The 22,592-nt window shown below is 38.1% G+C and overlaps 2 protein-coding genes across 2 annotated transcripts; one reads left to right on the top strand and one right to left on the bottom strand.

Annotated features, from left to right (window-relative positions):
• Positions 1-3,258: 3,258 nt before the first annotated feature.
• Positions 3,259-4,782, top strand: LOC105056463 (uncharacterized). Its single transcript, XM_010938671.3, has one exon. The coding sequence runs from the start codon at positions 3,283-3,285 to the stop codon at positions 4,567-4,569; it is 1,287 nt and encodes a 428-aa protein (XP_010936973.1). The 5' UTR covers positions 3,259-3,282; the 3' UTR covers positions 4,570-4,782.
• Positions 4,783-5,406: 624 nt separating this feature from the next.
• On the bottom strand, positions 5,407-20,359 carry LOC105056462 (polyadenylate-binding protein-interacting protein 3). Its single transcript, XM_010938669.4, has 15 exons — positions 20,110-20,359; positions 19,036-19,189; positions 18,808-18,969; positions 18,505-18,635; positions 18,075-18,265; positions 17,370-17,547; positions 17,024-17,284; positions 16,274-16,392; positions 15,524-15,593; positions 15,391-15,424; positions 13,627-13,922; positions 13,335-13,475; positions 12,119-12,217; positions 11,904-11,966; positions 5,407-5,746 (listed from the first exon to the last, which is right to left on the bottom strand). Exons 2-15 carry the CDS (start codon positions 19,172-19,174, stop codon positions 5,717-5,719), a joined length of 1,914 nt encoding a protein of 637 aa, XP_010936971.1. The 5' UTR covers positions 19,175-19,189; positions 20,110-20,359; the 3' UTR covers positions 5,407-5,716.
• Positions 20,360-22,592: the final 2,233 nt, after the last annotated feature.

Below are 22,592 nucleotides of genomic sequence, written 5' to 3'. Positions count from 1 at the left end.
TAAGGCTTCAACATGAAGAAATGAGACTTGCCCATCACAACACAAGCAAAAGGATTTGATTCAAACTTAATGAAGCTGAACATGAGTTGTTTACAAGCAAATTTGAGTCAATTGCCGGCCTAATGTGGAACTGCTGACCTCCATCAAAGCCAGTCTCATCCCCTCTTGGTCTACAGTACGCAGTTTTCCACGCGTGCAGTCTATCACGCAGATAAGTTTGCCAAGCCAGCAGTCCAAACATACCAAAGTATTTTATATGCAAATGTTGGGAAATGAGCCTCGACCAGATGAAGAGAGGTAGGGAGGCGAGAAAGATTCCTGAATAATCGTGCAGTTCCATTAGTAAATGGTGATCAGTAGTCCTCAGTTTTTGTCTCCTACTGTACATTTAAGTTTCTCAACCCTGTTTTACTAAACAACTATACCAGAACCGAGATCCCATTTATGTTAAGCAACGTGTCTAATATTCTTATTTGTCCTTAATTGCTCATCCATCATTTATGGGGATGGGTGGCACAAGTGTAGCCAGGGAAAACAGCGACATAATCCTAATTATTATTCATCTTGGACCCAAATACTATCTATCCAATCTATGTGTTTGATTTGCGACTGAAATTAGAATCAAAATAGATCGAAATGGAATTTGAAATGGTCATATCCCTTGACATTTTGGTTTCCTATATGGATTCGGAGTCGGAATTGGGTTGGAATTTGAATATTAGGGAAAGATAGGGATTGAATCTTGATGGATTGGAGCATATTCTTATTCTCTTCTAGAATCGAAATAAAAATACAATCTCCTATCCAAGCTACTCATTTCTATGCTAGAATCCAATTCTCCCCAAACAAACATTCTTTAGATGTAATCTAGTCAGTAGCCAATCATATGAAATTGGAAACAAGTTTCCCTTTTTTTTTTTTTTTTTTTTTTAGCTACTTCAATAGTGCAGTTTATTCTACTTACTAATGCATGATTGTGACCATAACCAACTTCTCCAAATCTATTGATTGGAATGGTTTTGCATCAGATCACTGCATTTGGAGCACAAGCTCGAGTATGATTTGCTAAATCCCCCGGCGGCCAATATCCCTTCTCATCCAAGGGAAGGTTTTGCACTTTTACCAGGGTGCGACATGGAGAACTTGGTTCAGCCTAGCTCATCGGCAAAGTGCAGTATACTTGGCTGTTCAGCTAAAATTAGTGCAATTTTCTTGGAAGAACCAGAATTGGTGCGGTTTTGCATGGATCAACGTGATTCAATTGGATACAGTTCAACACCATTTTTAACAATCTGACGCAGTATGATCGCTTCTAGCACCGGACTAGACTCAAGCATAGTTACTTAATGTTTTCCATCGAAGTCCAACTTTCTTGAGCTCGTCATACATAATAAATCTTAAAAGTACTTGCAGGAATTAATTGTAGTAGTGGATGCTTGTAATCTTGTCTTCTATAGAATCTTTCCATAATGTTACATCATGAATGCTTGCTCTCGCCCCTTTTTTTCTTATTTGAGTTTGGTCTTCTGCAGTGATTTTTTTTTTTTTTTAACTTATTTTTTCTTCTCTCTTTTGGTAGAATGAGTAGGAGGTTCCAGTTCCGTTCCTAGACTTTGTGCCGCATTGATTAATAGTGCATAAAGAATCGAGCTAGGATTAAATGAGATGCTATATTATTTCAGCTCACCCATGAGGGGTGGTTTATTGGGTTTGATAGGGCCAAAGAGTTTTCTTTTCTTCTTCTTCTTCTTCTTCTTTTTTCTTTTCCCGGGGGTGGGGAGGGGGTCTTCACACCATTATAGCATGGATATATCCAAAAAAATTAGGAAATAAAAAATATTCCTGATTATCCTCGAAGTAGATGTGAAGCCAGTTCACAGCACCTCGCCCAGGTACAAGTACTCCAACAAAAAAGACTGATAACTCTATCAACTGTAGGATCTCTAAAGTCTCAGTGTAGAAAGATCCTACAGTTGGAGCTGAAAGCAATTTCTAATCAGATTGAACGAAAATCTTACTAGATTGTCTATTCGCTTGGTGCAATTTAGGTCCGCTGTGAAGTAAAAATTGAGTTTAAAATACAAGCTCATCTGCACTACATGATGGACTTTGAGATTTACACACGATGTCAGATGCTTAATGATGCACTAAAACGTTAGCATGAAGTTACCATATTAGTCTCAAAGTGTACTGCATATTTTAGATAGACTTAGAGTGGAAACCCAGTTTCAAAGCCCAGCAGAGCTTGGATTGTGCCAAGCATATTAAACTCTGCAAAAATGGAGTTGAAGAAAGTTTAGAAGGAACCGCTGCAAGAAAATTTACAAGTGCTACATGGCCCACATCAAATCACGGTGAGAACAAAACAGGAATGGTGACCCACGACATTTATTAAGCTGCGAACCAGATTGGTACACTCATCACCCTGGAAGAAAATTATGTTGAATTAATTTTGCTAAAACTATTTTGATTGTTACAATTATATTTTTATAATTCAATTACGGTACTTTTTTCTTGACATTGGGCTAGAAACAGGCCTCTATACTTTGCTCGAAATGGGACTTAAAACCTGAATCCAAATGGGATGAGAGTTCTGCGCGCAAGCTCACCAAAACTTTTGCCACCCCAACCAGCCCCTATGCGTACCAAGTACCAACACAAACTAACTCCATTCCTATCAAAAGCTCTAATTCAATTGCGGCCATAAACGACATGGATTGTAGAAAGCCAGCAGGGAACAGAATCATAGTCCACGCTAGTGAGGGGAACCCCATTAAAGTGTTTCACCTGTTCTATCTATCTTTTTATGAGTGTTTCAATGGCAAAAGCCACCACCCTCTAAAGAAAGACCCATCCTCCTCCAATGCAATTCTTATATAGTATTCCACGCTCTCACTATTCCCCATTCAATTCATAAGGGGAGTAATTCCTCTCCCACACGCGTTCCTCAATGCCCATCTACACGAGTAATCGTTTCCTTGCTGTACTTTGTAAAGTTCCGTTTTGGGCTCCTCAACCTGCAAGTCCAAAGACCTATAGTGGGGCCTCTTTTAAGGGCACCGTGTCACAAGAAAGTGGACCACTTTAAAGGCCACTGGACTCTTTCTCACGAGATCTTTGTCGTCGGACTATAAAGGACGCCTATGGGCCCTTCTTTAAGGGCACCATGTCACAAGAAGGTGGACCACTTTAAAGGCCGCTTTACTTTTTCTCACGTGACCTTTGTGCTCACACTATAAAGGGCGCCCAAGAGGGCGTCTAGGTTCCACTCACACCGCAAGCATGGGTCGCTTGGGTTCACTTCTTGTTGTAATCTCTCTGTTCCTCCTTCCCTTGCCTTCCCTGGGGAACTCAGGCCACCATTTTCCTCCATGGCATTTATCCTTCTGGCCGCCCTACCACCATAGATCATCACGACCGCGACCTTATGCTTATAGTCCACCAGAGCCTCCAAAAACACCACCATACAAGTATACGTTTCCACCACCACCACTAAAGAACGAGCCACCTATATATAAGCCTCCACCACCGTCACCACCACCTTACAAGTGTCCATCGCCGCCGCCAAAGCCATGCAAGCCTCCACCACCGTCACCACCACCTTACATGTGTCCATCGCCGCCTCCACCGAAATATATGCCTTCGCCTCCGAAGCCATGCAAGCCTCCACTAGCGCCACCTCCACCGAAATATATGCCTTCGCCTCCAAAGCCATGCAAGCCTCCACTAGCGCCACCTCCACCGAAATATGTGCCTTCGCCTCCGAAGCCACGCAAGGCTCCACCAGCGCCACCACTAATATATAAGTCACCACCACCAAAATATGTACCTTCGCCTCCGAAGCCATGCAAGCCTCCACTAGCGCCACCACAAATATTAAAATCACCACCACCCAAATATATACCTTCGCCTCCGAAGACGCGCAAGCCTCCATCTACTACACCACCAACATATAATCCGCCATTACCAAAATATAAACCTTTGCCTCCGAAGCCATACAAGCCTCCACCATTGCTACCACCTCCAAAATATAAAAGTTCTCCACCAAAGCCATGCAAATCTCCACCACCTCCAATATACAAGCCACCACCACCGAATTATAAACCTTCGCCACCGAAGCCAAGCAAGCCTACATCACCACCACCGGAGCCATATAAGCCACCATTGGTGCCACCACCAAAAAGTAAACCTCTACTACCAAAGCCATACAAGCTCCCATCACCACTACCAAAGCTATACGAAACATCACTTCCACCGTCACCACCCAAATATAAACTTCTGTCCCCAATACCATACAAGCCTCCACCACCCCCACTTCCAAAATACAAGCCACCAACGCTACCAGTGTATAAACCTCGACCACCACCCAAGCATATGCCCCCGCCTGAATACAAGCCACCAGCTGCATATAAGACCCCGGTGCCACCACATAAGCCTAGCAACAAGCCTCCACCACCGCAATATCAACCATCCCCTGCTTACAATTACATTTCACCGCCACCACCAGGAGTGTCAATCGACCTGGAGACGCCGCCACCATACCATCCTGGACCAGGAGCGCACAAGTGACCCGGAACTCGCATAACCAAGGGATTCTTCGTGGGCAGTCTACCAAGCAGCAATATGATCCTACTATTAAGCTCTCTCCCCCGCTGCGGAGAGAAATCTTGTCATGTTGAAGTCCAGTCAAGAAGCATGTGACTAGATCTTTTGATCATTATGTATGGCTAAAATTTTAGAAAAATATATGCATAATGACTTGCTAGTGATTTAGACGCTAAACATGTTAGCAGCTCTTTTTTTTTTTTTTTTTTTTTGGTACATAGCAGCTCTATTTAGATGAAAGAGTAGCCAGCAAATCCTGAACCAGTTCAAACTCCTCCATGCAATCTTACTGACAAAAAACTCGTGATTCCTCGTGATTTCTCACACAACTCTGTTGTAAAAATGCTACAATCTACTGAATCCCGTCACATCACATTGACCATTTGAAAATGTGACCGCAACATTGTCACCAAGCCAAGAGGGTGCCAACTAGATCAGCTCGTAGGGTGTGCTGATAGCAGTACCTGAGTTCGAATCTTACCCTCATCCAATTTCAACCGGGCTTCCTCCTTTCCCAATTCTCAACTCAAAAATGTTGATTACCTTTAACAGCACTCTATCCACCTGAAAAGTGGGTCAGGCTTTTAAGGTACAAATTTCATTTCGGATCAATGATTTCATGTTCCCTTTCATCCGGTAAACTCCTTCAAGCACCATGCAATTTCTCCATATTTGTTTACTTTTATAATGAACCACGCAAGTATATCTCAAGACCTCGCACAGTTGAGCCACGTAACAGCAATGCACGCTGTGTTTATCACTAGATAAATACCATGTTATGGTGGATTTGATTCAACTTCATAACTGAATCAACAGAAATAACAAATAATAATATTACAGAAGATTAACACAGTCTCCCGCTTTAGTTCTCGAGTTTCCTTCAATGTCATTGAAAGATGAGTGGGAATGTAACAATTTACAATTTCATAACGTTCCTAATGGCATGCACCTGTCCCGGCAACTGCAGAAGTTATTGAATCCTATGAGGCACAAAATCTTCATCCATGTGCCATAAGAACAGTGGTGATTCAACCCAATTGTAGGCTCCAGGTTGGCAACTCTTTGGCGGACGTCCACGGAAACACCACTGGAGGATGAGCCAACGGCTGTACTAGAAATTTCTCCCTTTGTATGGCATTTCCTGTAACATTAAGATGGTAAGCCAAGCCCAACATGAGATGAATAACTAAAAAAAAAAAAATCAAACGACAAAGAGGAGCAATGATGAAGTTATAATCACGACATTGTAACAGCATAAATATACATGATTTTTTTTCAATAAACATCAATTTTCTTTCATATGTCAGAATTAAGATCATGAAAAAATAGCTGAAGTAGGCGCTTGGGAGTGCAATGATCTGAGTTCTTAAGCCGAAGTACAAAAGAACCGTAATATTATACGGTCAAAAGGCAATGGACAACCAAACATGGAAGCTTATTTCAAAGGACATCGAGCAAAAAAATCTTGCAGACATAACCAAAGGCGATAATATATTTAATGATTGCATAAATACATGATTGCAAGCAGAGTTATATTCATTTAAGCTCTCTATTGCATTCCTTCTCAAAGCAAACATTATGATTGGCTGCATGCAAATGGCTTCAGGTCCTCAGCCAAGCATTCTCTTCAAAATTCACAAGAGATTAAACAAAAAGAACAATGTATGTTACTCCAGTTAAAGAGTGAAGAGAAAAATGATCTCAGCCACCACATAATTTTGTTATCTTGCTCATTAGTTTATAAGCAGCATTGCATCTTGGTTTTTACCTATTTGCAATTGCACTTGTTAATGATCTTCTTTTGCATTACATTAGTCTCACAATTTAACAATCACGATTGGTCTAGTTAATCAATTGCATTTGTATTGCATCATGCAACAGAACATATAAGTTGTTTCTTTCTTGTCTCGTAGCATGATCAAACTCAACCTACATTAGTTATGGCCGCTATCGGATCCAAAATTATGATGGTAAAGCTAAAGCAAACTTTAGGATCTCAAGATACAGTTCTTGAAAGATAATGGCTATTATTAGATCTAGAAATAATCAAATAACATAAGTTCAATGTCTAAAACCATGCTCATACTATCACATAGTTTTATAACAAAGACATCTTGAATTATTCAAGTTTTATGCCTCCATCCTTGGATCACAGACACAATCTTATAATAGTACCAACCTAGAAACTTCCTGAACATGTGCAGAAGGGATTAAGTGTGCTAATTGACCATTACCAAACACTGGTCATGCAAACTTAGGAATTCCAAGTAACACTGATGGATTGCCAAGTCGCTCATAATTTTAGAACAAACATAAACGAGCTCATTAACTTGAAAATATTGCAAAAAAGTGACAGACTGGCAATCTTGACACCACTTAGCAGCTGTTAACTTTAGATGTAAGTATTTCATCAAGCATTTAGACTAGATTCCTAATGATCTTTCTAGCTATAATCAACTATCCTCCATGGGAACAGATATTGACTTTTAACCAATAGACCTTAGATTGCTAGATTAAAAATTTGTTGATCTTCACCAAGTGGGGTTTTTCCCAGAATATATACAAACGATAGATCATAGAACCTTCAACAACCATGTCTAGTTTGATCAGGTCAAACAAAATCTTTTGGCTATGTTTGGACCTCCTAGTTTCCCTCTCTTCCTGATGTCTTGATCTCTGCTTACGATATCGTACCCTGGACACTATTTACAGAATCAGTTATAGATCAATTATGGACTGTTGTTTAGTCTTAAGCCCTTCGAACACTATTCTCCCATCTGAAAAACCCTAGGTCAGATTTATTTGACATCTTGTTTGCCCTCAATATCAAACATTGACCACCAAGGTTCTCATATGCAGGTTCAGCAAACCAAAGAATATAACCCTGATTTAATCCTTTTCCAAGGTCAATGCACTATAGGACATCCCTAATTGGTCCTACATCGCTCATAATGTTGACACCACACTTCATGTCTGAAACTCATCGACATTTGAATAGTTTGGCTAATCCATGTGTCAAACCATAGCCTTGCCACTATGATACCAAATTGATGTAGACCATCTTCATGATCAAAAAGATAAATGAGACTAAATATATTCTTATTCAGATCTTCAAAAAAGAAAAGGGCATGATCATATGAATAAGATTGAATCAGCAAAATACATCACCAGTATGAGTCTACAAGCCCAAAAAAAAAAAAAAGGACTAGATCTAGCAGCAGCGCTCCCATACAGGAGAAAAAGAAGATAATCAAAAAATAAACTGAAATTCAATTTAATATAATTCATCTCTTGTGAAAGTGGCCTTACCCTCTACATAAAACCCTCAAGAAAACTTGAAACCATGAGAAACCTTGACAAAGCCCTAAAAAAGAATAATCCTAACCAATCAAAATGAACTTAATAAACATGTATATTCAACTCTTTGTTGCACCTCCTCCTAACTAGATAACTTCACTCAAATGGACCTCTGAAATGCATCACATTGAGACACCCTGAAATCATATATTACAAAATCGAAATACACTCCTAGGTGTAAGCTTACAGCCCCAAAAGAAAATATGGCTAGACTTAGCACCAAAAATAACTATTCAAATTAAGTCTAGATATAAAGACTTGTCAATCTCATCGCAAAACAAGTTTTCAGGCTAAAAGAAATGATTACACAAAATGAAGGATCCCTATTGGCTTGTTAATTTATTCTCCTCAACCAATGAGAAGCTCACATCATGTCTCGATGATGTGCTTTAATTTCAAGCTAACATTGCCCATCTACAAATAGATACTTAGAATGAATTTATATGTATGTATATAATAAAGTTCAAAAGTTTAAAGGACAGAGATATAGTTCTAGACAACTAGATCATTAAGTAATAGATTTTTTTCACATAAAAAATTGTGAGGTGCTGCACTTTATAGAGAATCATTTTGCAGATCTTTCCCTACCAACGTTCCTTGCCAGAAACATCTGCAATCACCAACCTTGCAATGACATAATTTGGCAGTTCTAAGACACTAACAGAAATGTGTTTTATCATATCATTTGTTCCTCAATAACAATGAGGATATTACCTAGGTGGCAATGTTGAAGATGATTTAACTGCAGTCTAGTGCTTTGACTAAAATTAAAAATTTTGAACAAAACATTGCAAGTTTTGCAATGACTAAACCAGACTAATCACTCTATATAGAAAAGCTTGTTTTCGCCTGTTTTAAAAGTTCTGGCCTGTTCCGACACAATACCAACCACCAATATGGCTATAGGACCAATCAGTCACTTGGCCTGCTTTGGTCACATATGGTTTTTGCAATGCTTTTAGGATTTCCGCTAATTTTCTCAAGAACTGACTGAAGTCACTGAGCCATTTTAAGTGTCTGGTAAAGCATAGTCAGGTATGGCAAAGCTAAAATAAAATTTAAACATCAAATTCACCTATAACTAAATTGACTTACAAGTCATTGGAGCACTGAAGATTGACACTATAAGAGTAACGAAATTCAAAGCTCAAAAAACTAGTTTTAACATAACCAGCTTTTTTCTAATAATGTACAGATCGTCAATTAGTTATCAATTAGTTACGAGACAAATGGAAAAGTCAAGCATTATTTGATTAAAGTTGACCTGATTAAGTCCAGAAACTTAAAAATACTCCTTACTTGCAAGGCCTACAGAAGTCCAATAGAAACCATAATGCATGTTGAAATTTAAGCACCAATTGTAATATTTCTTAGGCATAAAGAGCTCGAAAAGGAATATGTTAGTGTGCATTTCTTGGTGAGTTGGATGTTCATGTTTAGTTTAATTGTTAATACTAAGTATATAATAAATAAACAAATGATCAAGATTTAGTAGGACACAATGTCTTTTTTAGTACATCAATTTACAGAGAAGTGATAATCCAATCCTTTAAAACTAATATTTTATGTAAGACCTGAAAAATTCCATAAGAAATTAAAACTATATAACATTATTATCAATTCTTAGCTACAGTATATATTTCTAGCAGTCTTTAGCATAGTTCACAAACTCAAAAACTCAACTTGAAATTCAGCTGAGTTTGGTTGACTCAAATATTTGGCCGAGTTCTCAATGAATCTTGAATTTCAATACTTGGTAATAAATTAATAATGTGAAAATATATAACATTGTAATGAAAGGCTAATTGTATGTAATAAACTGCAAATGCAAACATGTAAGCATAGTCCCTGGTAGGGGGGAACAGATGCGGGAAGAAGTACTTCAGCAAGAATTGGAAAAAACAAATCCAAAACAAAAAACAATATAATTATATGAAATATATGAATAACATTGAATATTATAAGCAAACAACAATGAAACTAATATGCAGTCATTTCTATTGGCTGGTCCTAAATAAAATGCCAATATTGACAGGTTGTTCACAATGGAATATGACAAGTAATCCGTTAATAGCACTAAAATTCACTCCAATGTTTCTCGCTTTTTCCCCCATGAAACAATGAAATGTTCGTAAATAACATATGGGAATATGTTTACCATATCATATATCATCTTACCATATATAATGTGAAAGGCATTGTAGCAGGACTCCCCAGCATTTTTCTTCCTTGTTGGAGTGATCAGGGTCTAAAAGGTCGAATTTTTCACTGGTTATAGGAACCCACCATGAAAAGGCCATTGCTAATTTGGATATTTTACCATTTTAGTAATATTATTCCTACTGGGTTAATTAAGTAGAGAGAGAACCCAGGGCAGCCGATCTCCTCACTCCGAACAAGAGGACAGAAATCGCAGAAGGGAATAAGTGGCTCGTTTCCTTCCACTCATCCACTCTAATATAGATACCCTTTTTATGTAAATATTCCTCTTTACATTCACTCCCTTAGAAATCATAAACCAAAGTTTGTAAATTAAAAGATGTTTATTATCAAACCAGCTCCTAATGATCATGCTTGATGGGATTACAACCTTCCATCTAATATTCCCACCTCTTTAACAAACTATTCACATCAAACATGCCAATACTAGTTGCATTTTCAAGGGAGCAGGGACATTGCTGTCATCCTCCACTTGCTCTCTAGGATTTGCAACACATGACAGCCGGTATCCACAGAGGCTGCTGATTAAAAAGGGAGGGGGGACGGCAGCGTAGATTGGCAGAGGTGGCCCGTAGCACCAAAAAGTGGTAAAACAACAACCAAAAATAGTAGTGAGCAGTAGCAGCAACTTCTCTGTGTGTGTGTGTGCGTGCGTGCATGTGTGTGTGTGTGTGTGTGTGCATGTGCAAAATAGTAAACAGCTCGTTGCGACCACGTTTCCTTATTTGTGAGTGATACCAAGCAGTGGGCACAACAACAATGGGCTAATATATCTAGAGCTGTCAATTGGCTAGGTCAGAGCTAGAACCAAAACCAGTCTAGGGTTTAAAACACAGGCCTAAGTGTGACCTACCCGAAAACAAGCCTGGGGGTACCATGTCCGAGCTAAACTTGACTCGGCATTTTCTTGCGCCAAGCAAATCTTAAACTGGGAAATTATTCATTTTCTACCAAAATCCCAGCTCAGGCCCATTCTGAAATTAATCAAGTTTCCTAAAAGTTGGGCTCCCAGTTAAAAATCTAGCCTGATGCCATTAGCCTGATTTTTCCAGGTTATGTCTTTGGGCTGCTAGGGCAAGCCCAGCCGACTGACAGTCCTAAACACATTGACCCAAACCCAATTTAGTGGAAAAATCTGAGCCAAGTTTCACCTTATCCCAAAACAATACTGGGATTGCATTTTATGTACATCATGTCCGGTATTGAGTTGAAATCTTACCAAGTCAGTTTGGCTTGGCAAGTTTGTGGATGATAGTCTTTAGCTACATCCTCACCCACATCATATAGGTCACATTAAAATAACAATTCTAGAAAAGCATGCCTCAAAATTGCTTTGTATAAGGATTTCCTTTTATAATACTTTAAAATTGAATACATAAATACATAACCAGCTGTATGAATTTTGAAATTCTATAAGGCAAGCAGTTTTAACATTACTCACCCAGAAAAGGGGGAAAAAGGAGTAACTTTTCTTTTTCCACATGGAAAGATACAAACATAAAGCTTAACTAGGAAACTATGAAGAACTCGCCAAATGACAACATCTAAAGTTCCTAATTATCAAATATTAATGTTAATTTATTTCCAGACTGAAATTTTGCAAAAAGAAAATTGGTATTACATGCATTACAAAACAAAGTGATTTACTATAGAAATAATTTGCTAGAATGAAACACCAAATAGCAGTAAGAATAAGAGGGGAAAAGACACAGATAGCTCACAGGTGGATAAGTTGGCATGTAATAAACTGGCCGAGGCTGCCCAAGAATCATCTGCTGTCCATACTGCAAAAGATGATAGTGATAATATCAGTATCACTGGTCATAGTATCACTGGTCATACATACCAAGCAAGTAAATCAAAATCACAAAGGTGCTACCCTGATGCACAATTTCTAGCCATATTACACAAATTTAGAGATATGCAGATCGCATACCAAAGGGCCATTTGGATGGATGTATGCCTGAGGAGATTGCATTGGTGCAGCCTGTGGATTGTAAACAACAGGCTGCTGTGCACCAAATGATGGTCCAATCTACAACAATTGTTCCATGTTAATAAGGGATATCGATGTGATAGAAATTTAAAACTGCAATTCAAGCTGCAACCAGAGACAAATATGACACAGCAATAAAAGACTAAAAAAACTATAAATAGCAATAACTGTTCTGAACTTCTAATTGGAGGGGATGCAAGAAGCAAAATAAAATTCCCCATGAAACTCTGCCAGAAGTACACTGACGTCCAATGTTTATTTTGGAAAATTAGTATCTCACAGCAACAATAGTTAGGGTGCGAATTAACCTATCAGCACCCATCCTGTTGAGCGCCAAATCAGCATCAGTTGAGCATCATCTTCATACCAATCAACAACATTATAAAAAACAGTGTATGCGGATGCATAAGTAGACGCAGTCCCCTGACCACATTGCATTCCATATGCACACATACATACATACATATATATACACACACATGTATATATACACATATACACATGTATGTATGCAATATACATGTGTACGTATGTATATACACATGTATGCATATACACGTGTTTATGTACGTATATGTATATATACATATGTATGCACGTATATATGCATGTATATGTATATGTGATTTGGCCCATTTATGGGCCATGGGGCCCCTTAGCATTATGCAGCCACATATACTGTCCACTCTTATGTAGGCCTCGACAGAATTGCAGCATCAGGTAGATGGTTGGGTTGCATCCTACAAGTGGATTTTGGCAAGCCAGATGCAGGCATACATAATAAACTAATAATTTCAAGTCATTTATAATATAACGATTTTTATTATTGAATATCAAGTATGCTGCCGTAAATGCTAATCTCTAGTTGTCATTATTATTCTTAATAATGTTGTTGCTGTTATTTCTTTATGTATTTCATTTTTACAAAATGTTTGAAAAAATACCAGTCCAATATTTTCCCACTTAACACAGCTTCAGTTAGAAAATTGCTAATCTAGGCTTCAGATAAACAATAATTTGGCAGCAATGAGATTTTTTTACACATGAAAGGGTTAAAATAGATTGCACAAAGATGAAGTTAATGATGTTATACACTAAAACTTTATTTTTGGTAAAAAAAAGGGTTCAAATGGAAAGGTTGTCTCTAAAAACTCACCCCTACGCCCACAGGTATACCATGCATATGAGGAACAGCTGGCATATTACTGGCATAATAAAACGACCCATCAACTGGTGTGTGCGGCCTTAAAGAAGTCGATGGTGTAAAACTTTTAGCATTAGGATTGAGCTTGAACTCCTGGATCACAAAAACAAAAAGGAAAATAAAGTACTATACAAAACATTAAGAGGAAAAATAAAGAGAAAATAGAAGGTTGTCAATCATCAAGTCAGGAACCAGCTTGTAGTTAAAAATTACAGTTGAATTTTAATCATGGTCAATGATCCACCTTAGCATTAGGATTCAATGTTGACTTTTCTGAAGTTAATGATCCTACTGAAGAGCTTGGAGATAGACCAGGACCACATGAAACTGAGCCAGCACCTACACATTCAGAAGTGGATGATGTAGAACTACCAGGTCGTAGAGACGGATTTGCAGCTTCACTAGCAGAAGACAATTTGCCAGATATTGCAGAGTCTGAAGAGTCATCAGCTGGACATTTATTTCCTGGAACAGAAGATGAAGGATCATATGTAGTAGCACCAGGAGGCAGTCCTTTTACATGCACTGATGGGTGTACATCTGCAAAAACACACAACATTTTGCATATGAGGAGCCACGATGATATCCTTGCAAAAGCAAAACTAAAGCAACACTAAATCACCATGGACAGTGTAAAAACATAATGCACAGACAGGTACAATTGCATAATAACCAATCCTGCAGAAAAAGTACTGACCAATACGAACTGAGAAATTTGCAATCAATATTTTGTAGAAAGTCAGTCATAGGTAACTTCTTCAAGCTAAATCATGACACATACATATACAAATATACATATTTTTAAATATCTGTGCATGTATATGTGTGTCCTTATAGATATATCTATACACAGCAAGAGAGAGAGAGAGAGAGAGAGAGATGCTGATACAAGTTGCTGACCCTGCCCCTCACATGTTAGGTGATAAGGCAGGGGGATTACATTAGAATCACTATACACTTAATTAACAAGCTGAGTAAATCTGGTTGCTGAAAGACCATATGATTTCAATACACACACCAAGATAATAGCAAGAACCAAACTGTATCTTCCTTGTTCAGAATATCTAAAATCATGCGGTACCTTTTATTCCAATAGAGGGTCACATACGCTTTCCACAATCCTTCCTCACAAAAGTTTCTTTAAGGTTTTAATTGTCTTCTTGTCTATCGACTATGTGAAAAGCTGCCCATCACCCCTTAGTAGGTCCATCTCTGACTTTTCATAAGCATATGCATGTGTAATTCATTAAGGAAAAAAAAATTCTTTGACATTATTGAAATTCTCATCTCCATATGAATGCTAATGCCTCAATCCTTATTTGACATGAAGCCCATTATAATTCACAATATCTTAGCACCCAGCACAGGTGATGCATGTGAGAGAAAGCTGTAGTTCCATTAGTTGGGGTATTTTCGGATTAAGGGAGAGTGGAGTCGACACTTAGTGGTGGATTCACAGAACAATAGCAAGACGTGCAAAGCCCATAGTTGACCTGATAAACTTCACATAAAGCAACACATTTTCTAATATGAGTTCGTCAATCCTAACATTGGAAACAAACTTTACATATAATAAAACATCCAAAAGATTGGAATAAACTTTCTCTCATGTTTTACCATTTAATACTACCAACCAGCTAGAAATAAATATGCTTACATACAACTACTTCTTCAGCATCCAAAAACCAGTTTTAAAGGAGTTCTGCACACAAACCCATAATAAAGTTTATGTTCAAGATAAACTATTTATCTATAAAGTTAAGATATGAATCTCAACCTACCTTTAAGTCACTCTTACTAGCATGTTTTAAACTTCCGACAGATATTTAATTATTTTGTTTGCAATGTCATATATGTACAAAAAACTGCAAGCTCAAGTGAGGAATACTTGTTGTTTAGATTTTTGAACTACAACATCCATAACAATCAATTATAATAACATTATAGCACATACACATATGAGAAAAAAGCAGAAATGTAAAGAAAAACATATAGGACTTCTACCGACCCTCAGATTTTGATGTTTGAGCCTGCTCAGAAGCCTGAACAAGGAAAATAAATGAGTCAGATGCAAGTGAAGGGGGAAAGAAGTTCATGCATTTATCTTGAGATAAAAAGTTGTGTTACTTAGAGTTACTCACGACTCTATCTATGCACTCATTCAACAAACTCTTTTCCACATCCTGATCTTTGGTCTTCTTCTTGTCCAACCTGACATACACAATACAAAATTGAAGGATTAATGTGATAAAAAGTTGCAAAATTTCCATCCATGATAAAGCCCATCATGGTATGCTATGCTGATACCAACTGCCCAGCAGCACAGTTCAGTATAATACAAGGCCATTTCGTGCCGAGTCCGTACCAATACAGCAGAGATGGTAAGGGAGGGGGAGAAGGAGAAAGAGAGAGAGCAAAGGTGAGGGAGGGGAAAGGGAAAAGAAGATAGAGGAAGAGAGAGAGAGAGAGAGAGAGAGAGAGAGGGAGGGAGGGAGGGAGGGGAAGGCCGGAGGAAGGGCTCCACCATTGGTCCCCTATTTCGAACGACTTCACTTAAACACGTCAAAATAGAAAAAGAACCGCCGGGGGGTGGGGGCAGGGGGGGGGCCGGGGGCGGGGCCCATTTCATTCGAGATAGGGAAACCAAAGGTGGAGCCCTTCCTCCGACCCTCCCCAACCTCCCTCTCTATCCCTCCCTTCCTCTCTCTTTTCCCTCTCCCCCTCTCTCGCTAGTCACAGTAGGGCAGAATCATGCCATCCACCCTAGATATGGCTTCATACGTCCCGAATTGGACGGCATGGTGAACCATGCAGGTCATTATATGATTGCCAAGCTGAAGGAACAAGATTAGGAAATTTTGAATCACAATAACAATAGTTAGGCTGCAAACCTGTTATTATCATCCATGAATGAAGACTCTGCAGGAGAGTTGGATGTTGGCTGACTAGCATAGTCAGTGGAACCAGAAACATGTCCATCCTTATCAGCAAGTATTTGCGAATCCTCATCCTGCACATTACAAAAATGCAGAAGATTTTGCTCATGTGAGACAATATTATTTTATTTCATCTACTAGTCATTATCAAATGAAAAATCAAATAAAATTCTTGCCAGTTATTTTCCTGGATTTTGGTTTACATGTCAAGTGCTATATAGAACCATTTAAGAATTATATAAGATTATATTTTCTTCAACCTCTAGTGTTTCTAATCAAGTTAAATCATAAATCAGACCATAAATACATCATTGTTGCTTCAGAATACTACACAATCTGATGACAGTGTTAAATGCAAAAGATTGCAAGCTTTAACTGAATAGTTTAACACTTTAACCTCCATAAAAACTACAAGTAGAGTCGCAATATTGTTATTCATTTATATATACTAACAACAATCACAGAATGTACATATAGTGAATGATCTGGGAACAAAAACTGCAAACCCAAACTGCAATAAAAAACCCATTTGAACCTGTCACAGGATGGGTTTGCAATTAAAAAAGTTTGGAGCCCATACTAACTTCTCAATGAATTAGAAGTGGTCATATAACTAACATCATCAGAAGGAAACAGCAATGTATTTCTTCAAACATTCAATAGAAAGGGAATAAAGATGGAGCGCGAAGATACTCAAAGCCGTACCACTGATGGGAAGGTAGACAATGCCTGGGCTTCACTATTAACTTTCTTGCTGGCTTCACTATTAATTTTCTTGCTTAAAACATCAGAATATGACCTACCAACCACAGACCCAAAGGAGCCTCCAGAGGCTTCCGCATTGCCGGCGTCCAACAAAGAGCTTTCATTTTCTTCATATCTGCCATCATCAACTTCCCTTTGTACTGCAGAATATCTGCTCTCCTCATCAAGATCAAAATTTTCATGGAAATTGGTACCTCTTTCCTGTTGAATAAATTTAAAGAAGTTAATCAACATGCTAAGAAGCATGGCCGTTAAAGCAACTAATGAGGCATTACGGAAAAGCAACCTCAGCTAAATGAGGATCATGGGTTTCCTCTCCCTCAATTTCTCTAGCTATTCTTGAAGCTTCAATTTCGAGTTCTCGCATTTGAGGACCTCTCTCAAGCTTTGTTGTGTAAAGTTCCTCATTAAAGGTACTCTTCACTCCGAACAAAGTTTCATTTGTTTCAAATTGATCCCAGTTCCTGGGTAGTAAGCATTTGCAACATCGTGGTCAAATTTATTATAATAAAGTTAAAAAAGATGCCATTGTATGCTTCAGAATGCATAGCATATCAGGTAAGCTTAAAACAAGCAAAGTAATCCAATTTCAGATAGACGGTGGACAGATAAAGGTTCTTAACTTGAGGGGGGAAACTCTGGTTTTTTGAGAAAATGCAATTCTGAAACTATGTATTGCAAGCATACCTTATTTAAGAAAAACTAAACACTGGAAAGTCACCAATGTCATGCTTGAGAATGCATGTAAAGAATGAAGTGATACGGGGTACATAATCTGATGGAAATCCAAAATGTTAAAATATATTTATGACTGGGTTAACGAGATACTCTTTTGAAAAATAAAAGTATAAATTGGATAATATTTTTTTTTTTAAAAAAAAGCCATCATAACTTTAAAGAAAATAAAATTAAAAATTTGCTAAACATGACCTACTTAAAAAGGTAATTCTAGCATGCTTCCGTTAATGTTAAATAAGTTAGTAATCCCCACCTATTCCAAGTTCTGTCAAATATATTCTCCAATTCAGGGCATGCTGGATCATCTTCATCAGGTGTCCAGCGCCCAAGCTCTCTCTCCACTTCGACTTGCTGAGAATGAGAAATAACAGAATCTATCAAGAGATCCTTGCGCTTCTCCCTTGGGTGCCCATTCATGAGTTCATCGCTATTTAAGGATGCCTCCTGATATTTGATTAACATTAGGTGCACGATTACTAAAAGCACTACCAGAAGTCAGGCACATGACATAACTATACAAGAAATTGCTAATAAAAGTAAAATATAAAATACTCATGTTAAAGTTATGGTTCACAGTGTATTTGTGCAAAAAGAGTGACTTCAGAATGGGATCAATATATTATAATCAAAATTCTTAGAGAACATGAAATAATAGAACAGCTTAAACTTGAAGCTAATAAAACCTTTGCGAAAATTTGGACAAGTTCTCTAGAAGGTATGATCATAGTTTGAGGCCTTTTAACAATATCATTAATCGGCTTCTGTCCTTTGACGGAACCATCCTTAATCACTTGAGCCATTTTCAAAACAACTCCTGCACATAATAATCAAATACTTAAAGCAAATACAGCATAGGGAGGTACTGACATCAAGAAGGAGAAGACTATTTGCTTTGCAGGCAAAACAAGAAAGAAAGCATCTACACTACTATCTAAATCAAGACCCTTCTATAAGACACAAGCATATACAAAAGCACAAAAGCATACCGAAATCTTTGTCAGCATTTGCTGAATGAAAAATTCCAGATATTATAGACCCATTTTTCACAAGGACTTCCACACGCTGACCAACAAGATATGTCAGGACATATATCAGCCGATCATGTGAAGGACCTGCAACACCTCCTATTTTGCTTCCATTTGCTAAACCTGTAATGAGAAGTCTGTTAGAACTAGGAAGAGGCAGCACCACCATCAAGACTTGAATAATCTTACCTGAATTGCCGAAATTAGCAGAAGATGGCTTTCCAGGGTGCGTCCTATTATCCATCCTGGCTCCCGTCTCTCTATCAACTCTCCTACGGCCGAAGCCATTGGCAGAAGATCTAGGTGCCGCAGCTTGTTGGACATTCATTTTCCGCTAGAGATTCTGACCATGCAGGAATAAAATCAGAAGATAATCTATCAATCACATCTAAACGAATTGATTCTGATGCAGGGTAGATAAAAGAGCAAGTAAAAGGATGGCCCAGTACACGCGGCTCAAAACCACTGCAGGGTGTGGGGAAGGTCAGACGCACCCAGCCCCTGCATGCGGAGAGGCTGCTCCTATGTTTCGAATCCAGGCACCGAGGTCACAAAAGAGCAACCTTATCATTGCACCGAGACCCACCCTCCAGTTTAAAAAAAGTATTTACAGGAAAAAAAAAATTCGGAAGACTGTAACTCATGGAGGGATTGGGGAAGAACCAGCTTTCTAATAGTCACCAGAGCCTCTGCAAAAATTTATTTTCTTGAACGAAATATATAGCAACAAAGCAGAGACTCCTAGAGTGGAGCTCCACATACAGCATAAATTCTAAGAATATAAGAACACCAATCAAGAAACATAAAAGATGGCATTCGTAGTTTCCTACTGGCAAGGATTCCTACTGACACAGATCATCAGATGCCCGAATAAGCTTGAAAACCCTGGAACCGAAGCAGAACCTCACTCTCAACCGAAAAAAAAGGGAACAAGAAGAAGAAGAAGAAGAAGAAGCAGAACCTCACCACGATACTTGAGCACTTAATTGGAGGTAAAACAGAGTCCATATACAAAGCCTGTAGGGTGCAGCAAGAGGGGCCCGGCCCGGCCCGATCAAAACTAGGGCAGAGGTCCAGATGATTCCATGGTCGGCGGAAACAAAGCCGAGAAAGGGGCGGGCAGCGGTGATCTTGAGCGGCAGCAATGGCCGCCGTAATCCGGCGTAAGAGGACCAACATAGAGAAAGATAGCGTATATGTACGTGCATCTGTGCGTGTTTGTGCGTGAGAGGGAAAGAAAGAGAGAGAAGGGGGGGGGCCTACCAGATCCGGCGGGGGCGTCCTCCTTCGGTGCGCAGCAGGGAAGAGAGAGAGCGGGAGATATAGGAGAAGGAGAAGGACGACGATGACGACGAAGAGGCAGCGGGATACCAGATCCGGCGATCGAGGTCCTCCGTGAGCAGCGGGGGGGAGAGAGAGGCGGCGGCCGCGGCGGCCACAGCGGCGTTAGGGATCCGGCGAGGCAGCGGGGAGGGGAAGAAAGAGATAGCGATAGGGAGAGGGAAAAGACGGGGGACGGTAACGGGGTCGAGGAGGAAGAGGAGAAGAAGGGTTTTCTTGTTGAACCGTAAGTGGGTGATCAAAATATATTCGAACTCGGATTGCATGTATATTAACACTAGACTAATATGAATGAATAAACATTGTGTTTTAATTAAATTTTGCCGGTCCAGTCCGGGTCGGGCCTCCATGGGCCCAAGGGGGGAGAGAAAAGTCTTGGAGAGGCTGAGAGGCTGAGAGGCCGAGGGGCTAGCAGGGAATGGTCATAGAGATGAGGTATGGGCGTGTTGAGACTAGGGAGATTAGCGAGGGTAAAAAGGAGGACGCATGGATGAGAGAAGGTTAAATGGATAAAATGAGGTGTATAAAATGGGGTGGTCGAAAAAGAATGATGGATGATAAAATAAGAATAAATATGGAATTGAGAAATAAAATATAAAAAGATATAAAACTTAGGCTGGCTATGCGTAGGGGATCATTATGAAAGTTAAATATAAGGATAAATATGGATATGAATAAGAAGCTAGCATATGATGGTAAATGAAGATCCTTAATCTTTGGGTACATTTGGTTACATTTTTTTATTTTTAATTTTAAATTTAAAAAAAATATTTTTTTTAATTTTTATTATTTTATAAAAATAAAAAAATAAAAAATATGTTTGATAACTACGTTGCTATAAAGTAAAAAGTAACATTTGGAGATGACAGGTGAAGAGCTTAACGAGGAAGAAGAGTTCAGAAAGGAAGGAAAAAAGAGGAGGGAAAGAGCTCAACGAGAGAGAAGAATTCGGACTCTTTATTTTTTGATTTAGTATTTTAGATGTGCAGAAGCAAAAAGAGTAGAAAAGCAAGTTTTGGGAAGTAAAAAATTTTTGTTTTGTATATAAAGTAATTATTTTAATTATTTTATTTTTTATTTTTTATAATGTTATCAAATATTATTTTTTAATTTTTATTTTTTAAAAATTTAAAAAAATATATATTTTTTTAATGGCTAACTAAATGCTAAAATTAGTATGGAAATTAGATGTTGGAGTATGATCGGGATAGAAAAGGTGTATGCCAAGTTGTCTAGATAAGACTAATGCTACGTTAAAGGCGGTCAACTGTTTATACTGAGTTTAGCCTTCCATGGGCCACTTACTATTAAATAGATATTATAAAGTTCATATTGTTGACTCAAAAGCACGAGAGATTGAAAAAAAAAAAAAAAAGGAAACTATTTGTGAGGTTTGTGGCATCCGCGGAAGACTTAGGCCAACAAGCCAACCTTATGCACCATTGGCTTCTTTCGGATGCGTAAGAGTGGCCCCTGCGGTATAATCCAAAAAAAAAAAAAGACCCATCTCAATTTTGATATACATCTTCTTTTGCCTCATTAGAAAAAGATGTGGGATGCATATATTAGGATTAAAGTTTTAGCTAAGAAATGATTTTATTCTTGTACTATATTCTTTTGATGAAGGAGGAATATTTACTCCATCCTTACCTATGAGAATAAGCGAATCTATGTGTTCTTTTCTCAATATCTTCTCGGATATTTTTATTTTTCTTCAATTTTATCTATATACATTTTAACATGTTGTTCTACTATTATATTAATAATATCGAGAATAACGCTTATTAGTTGACATCTGCATCGTTATGTGAAACATTTGCACCAATTGAAAATATTTTCTTGTTTGCTATAAATATATTACTTGCACAACCAATAGCCATTTGGTCAAGTAAAATCAATATTTGTCATTATGACTACAATTTTTTGTTACAATGATAAAAAAAAAAATCTACTATAATAATTATTGATTTATTTTTAATTATATAATATCAGTACAAACAAATTTAGGAGAGGGTGTTATAATAAGATTTATATATTGTTGGAATCTGGATTTGTATGACAAATCATTATATTGTAGGGGTTCTAACCATAGCTTCCTTTTTGACAAGGAGCCTCAGATTACAATATAAATCTTGGAACCATGGGAAGCATGCGAAAGAGAACAAAAGATGGCTGATCATTTTACAGACACCGATATACTTTTAAACGACATTAATAAAGTTTGGTTTCACCCTGGTAGCAACCCTAACAAAACTTCAGCAAGAAAGTGCAACTACTCAAAAGTAATATTTAACAAGAATCACACAATCTAAAATATTTCACTCTCTATTTGAATATTTAGAATATATTAGTCAAATATTATCATTTATGTAGCACATGTGGTCAAAGATAAAATGGCAATAATA

This window comes from Elaeis guineensis, chromosome 13, assembly GCF_000442705.2.
Source record: "Elaeis guineensis isolate ETL-2024a chromosome 13, EG11, whole genome shotgun sequence".
NCBI lineage: Eukaryota > Viridiplantae > Streptophyta > Magnoliopsida > Arecales > Arecaceae > Elaeis > Elaeis guineensis.
Note: the sequence above shows the minus strand (reverse complement) of the source record. Positions and strands in the feature narration are given on the sequence as shown.

Excerpts from the sequence above, each read along its gene's own strand:
- LOC105056463 (XM_010938671.3), top strand. The coding sequence starts at position 3,283 with ATGGGTCGCTTGGGTTCACTTCTTGTTGTAATCTCTCTGTTCCTCCTT.
- LOC105056462 (XM_010938669.4), bottom strand. The coding sequence starts at position 19,174 with ATGAATGTCCAACAAGCTGCGGCACCTAGATCTTCTGCCAATGGCTTC. Across the intron at positions 18,970-19,035 it reads TGCTAATTTCGGCAATTCAG|GTTTAGCAAATGGAAGCAAA; the intron begins GTAAGATTATTC and ends TTCTCATTACAG. Across the intron at positions 5,747-11,903 it reads ACATGCCAACTTATCCACCT|GAAATGCCATACAAAGGGAG; the intron begins GTGAGCTATCTG and ends TTAATGTTACAG.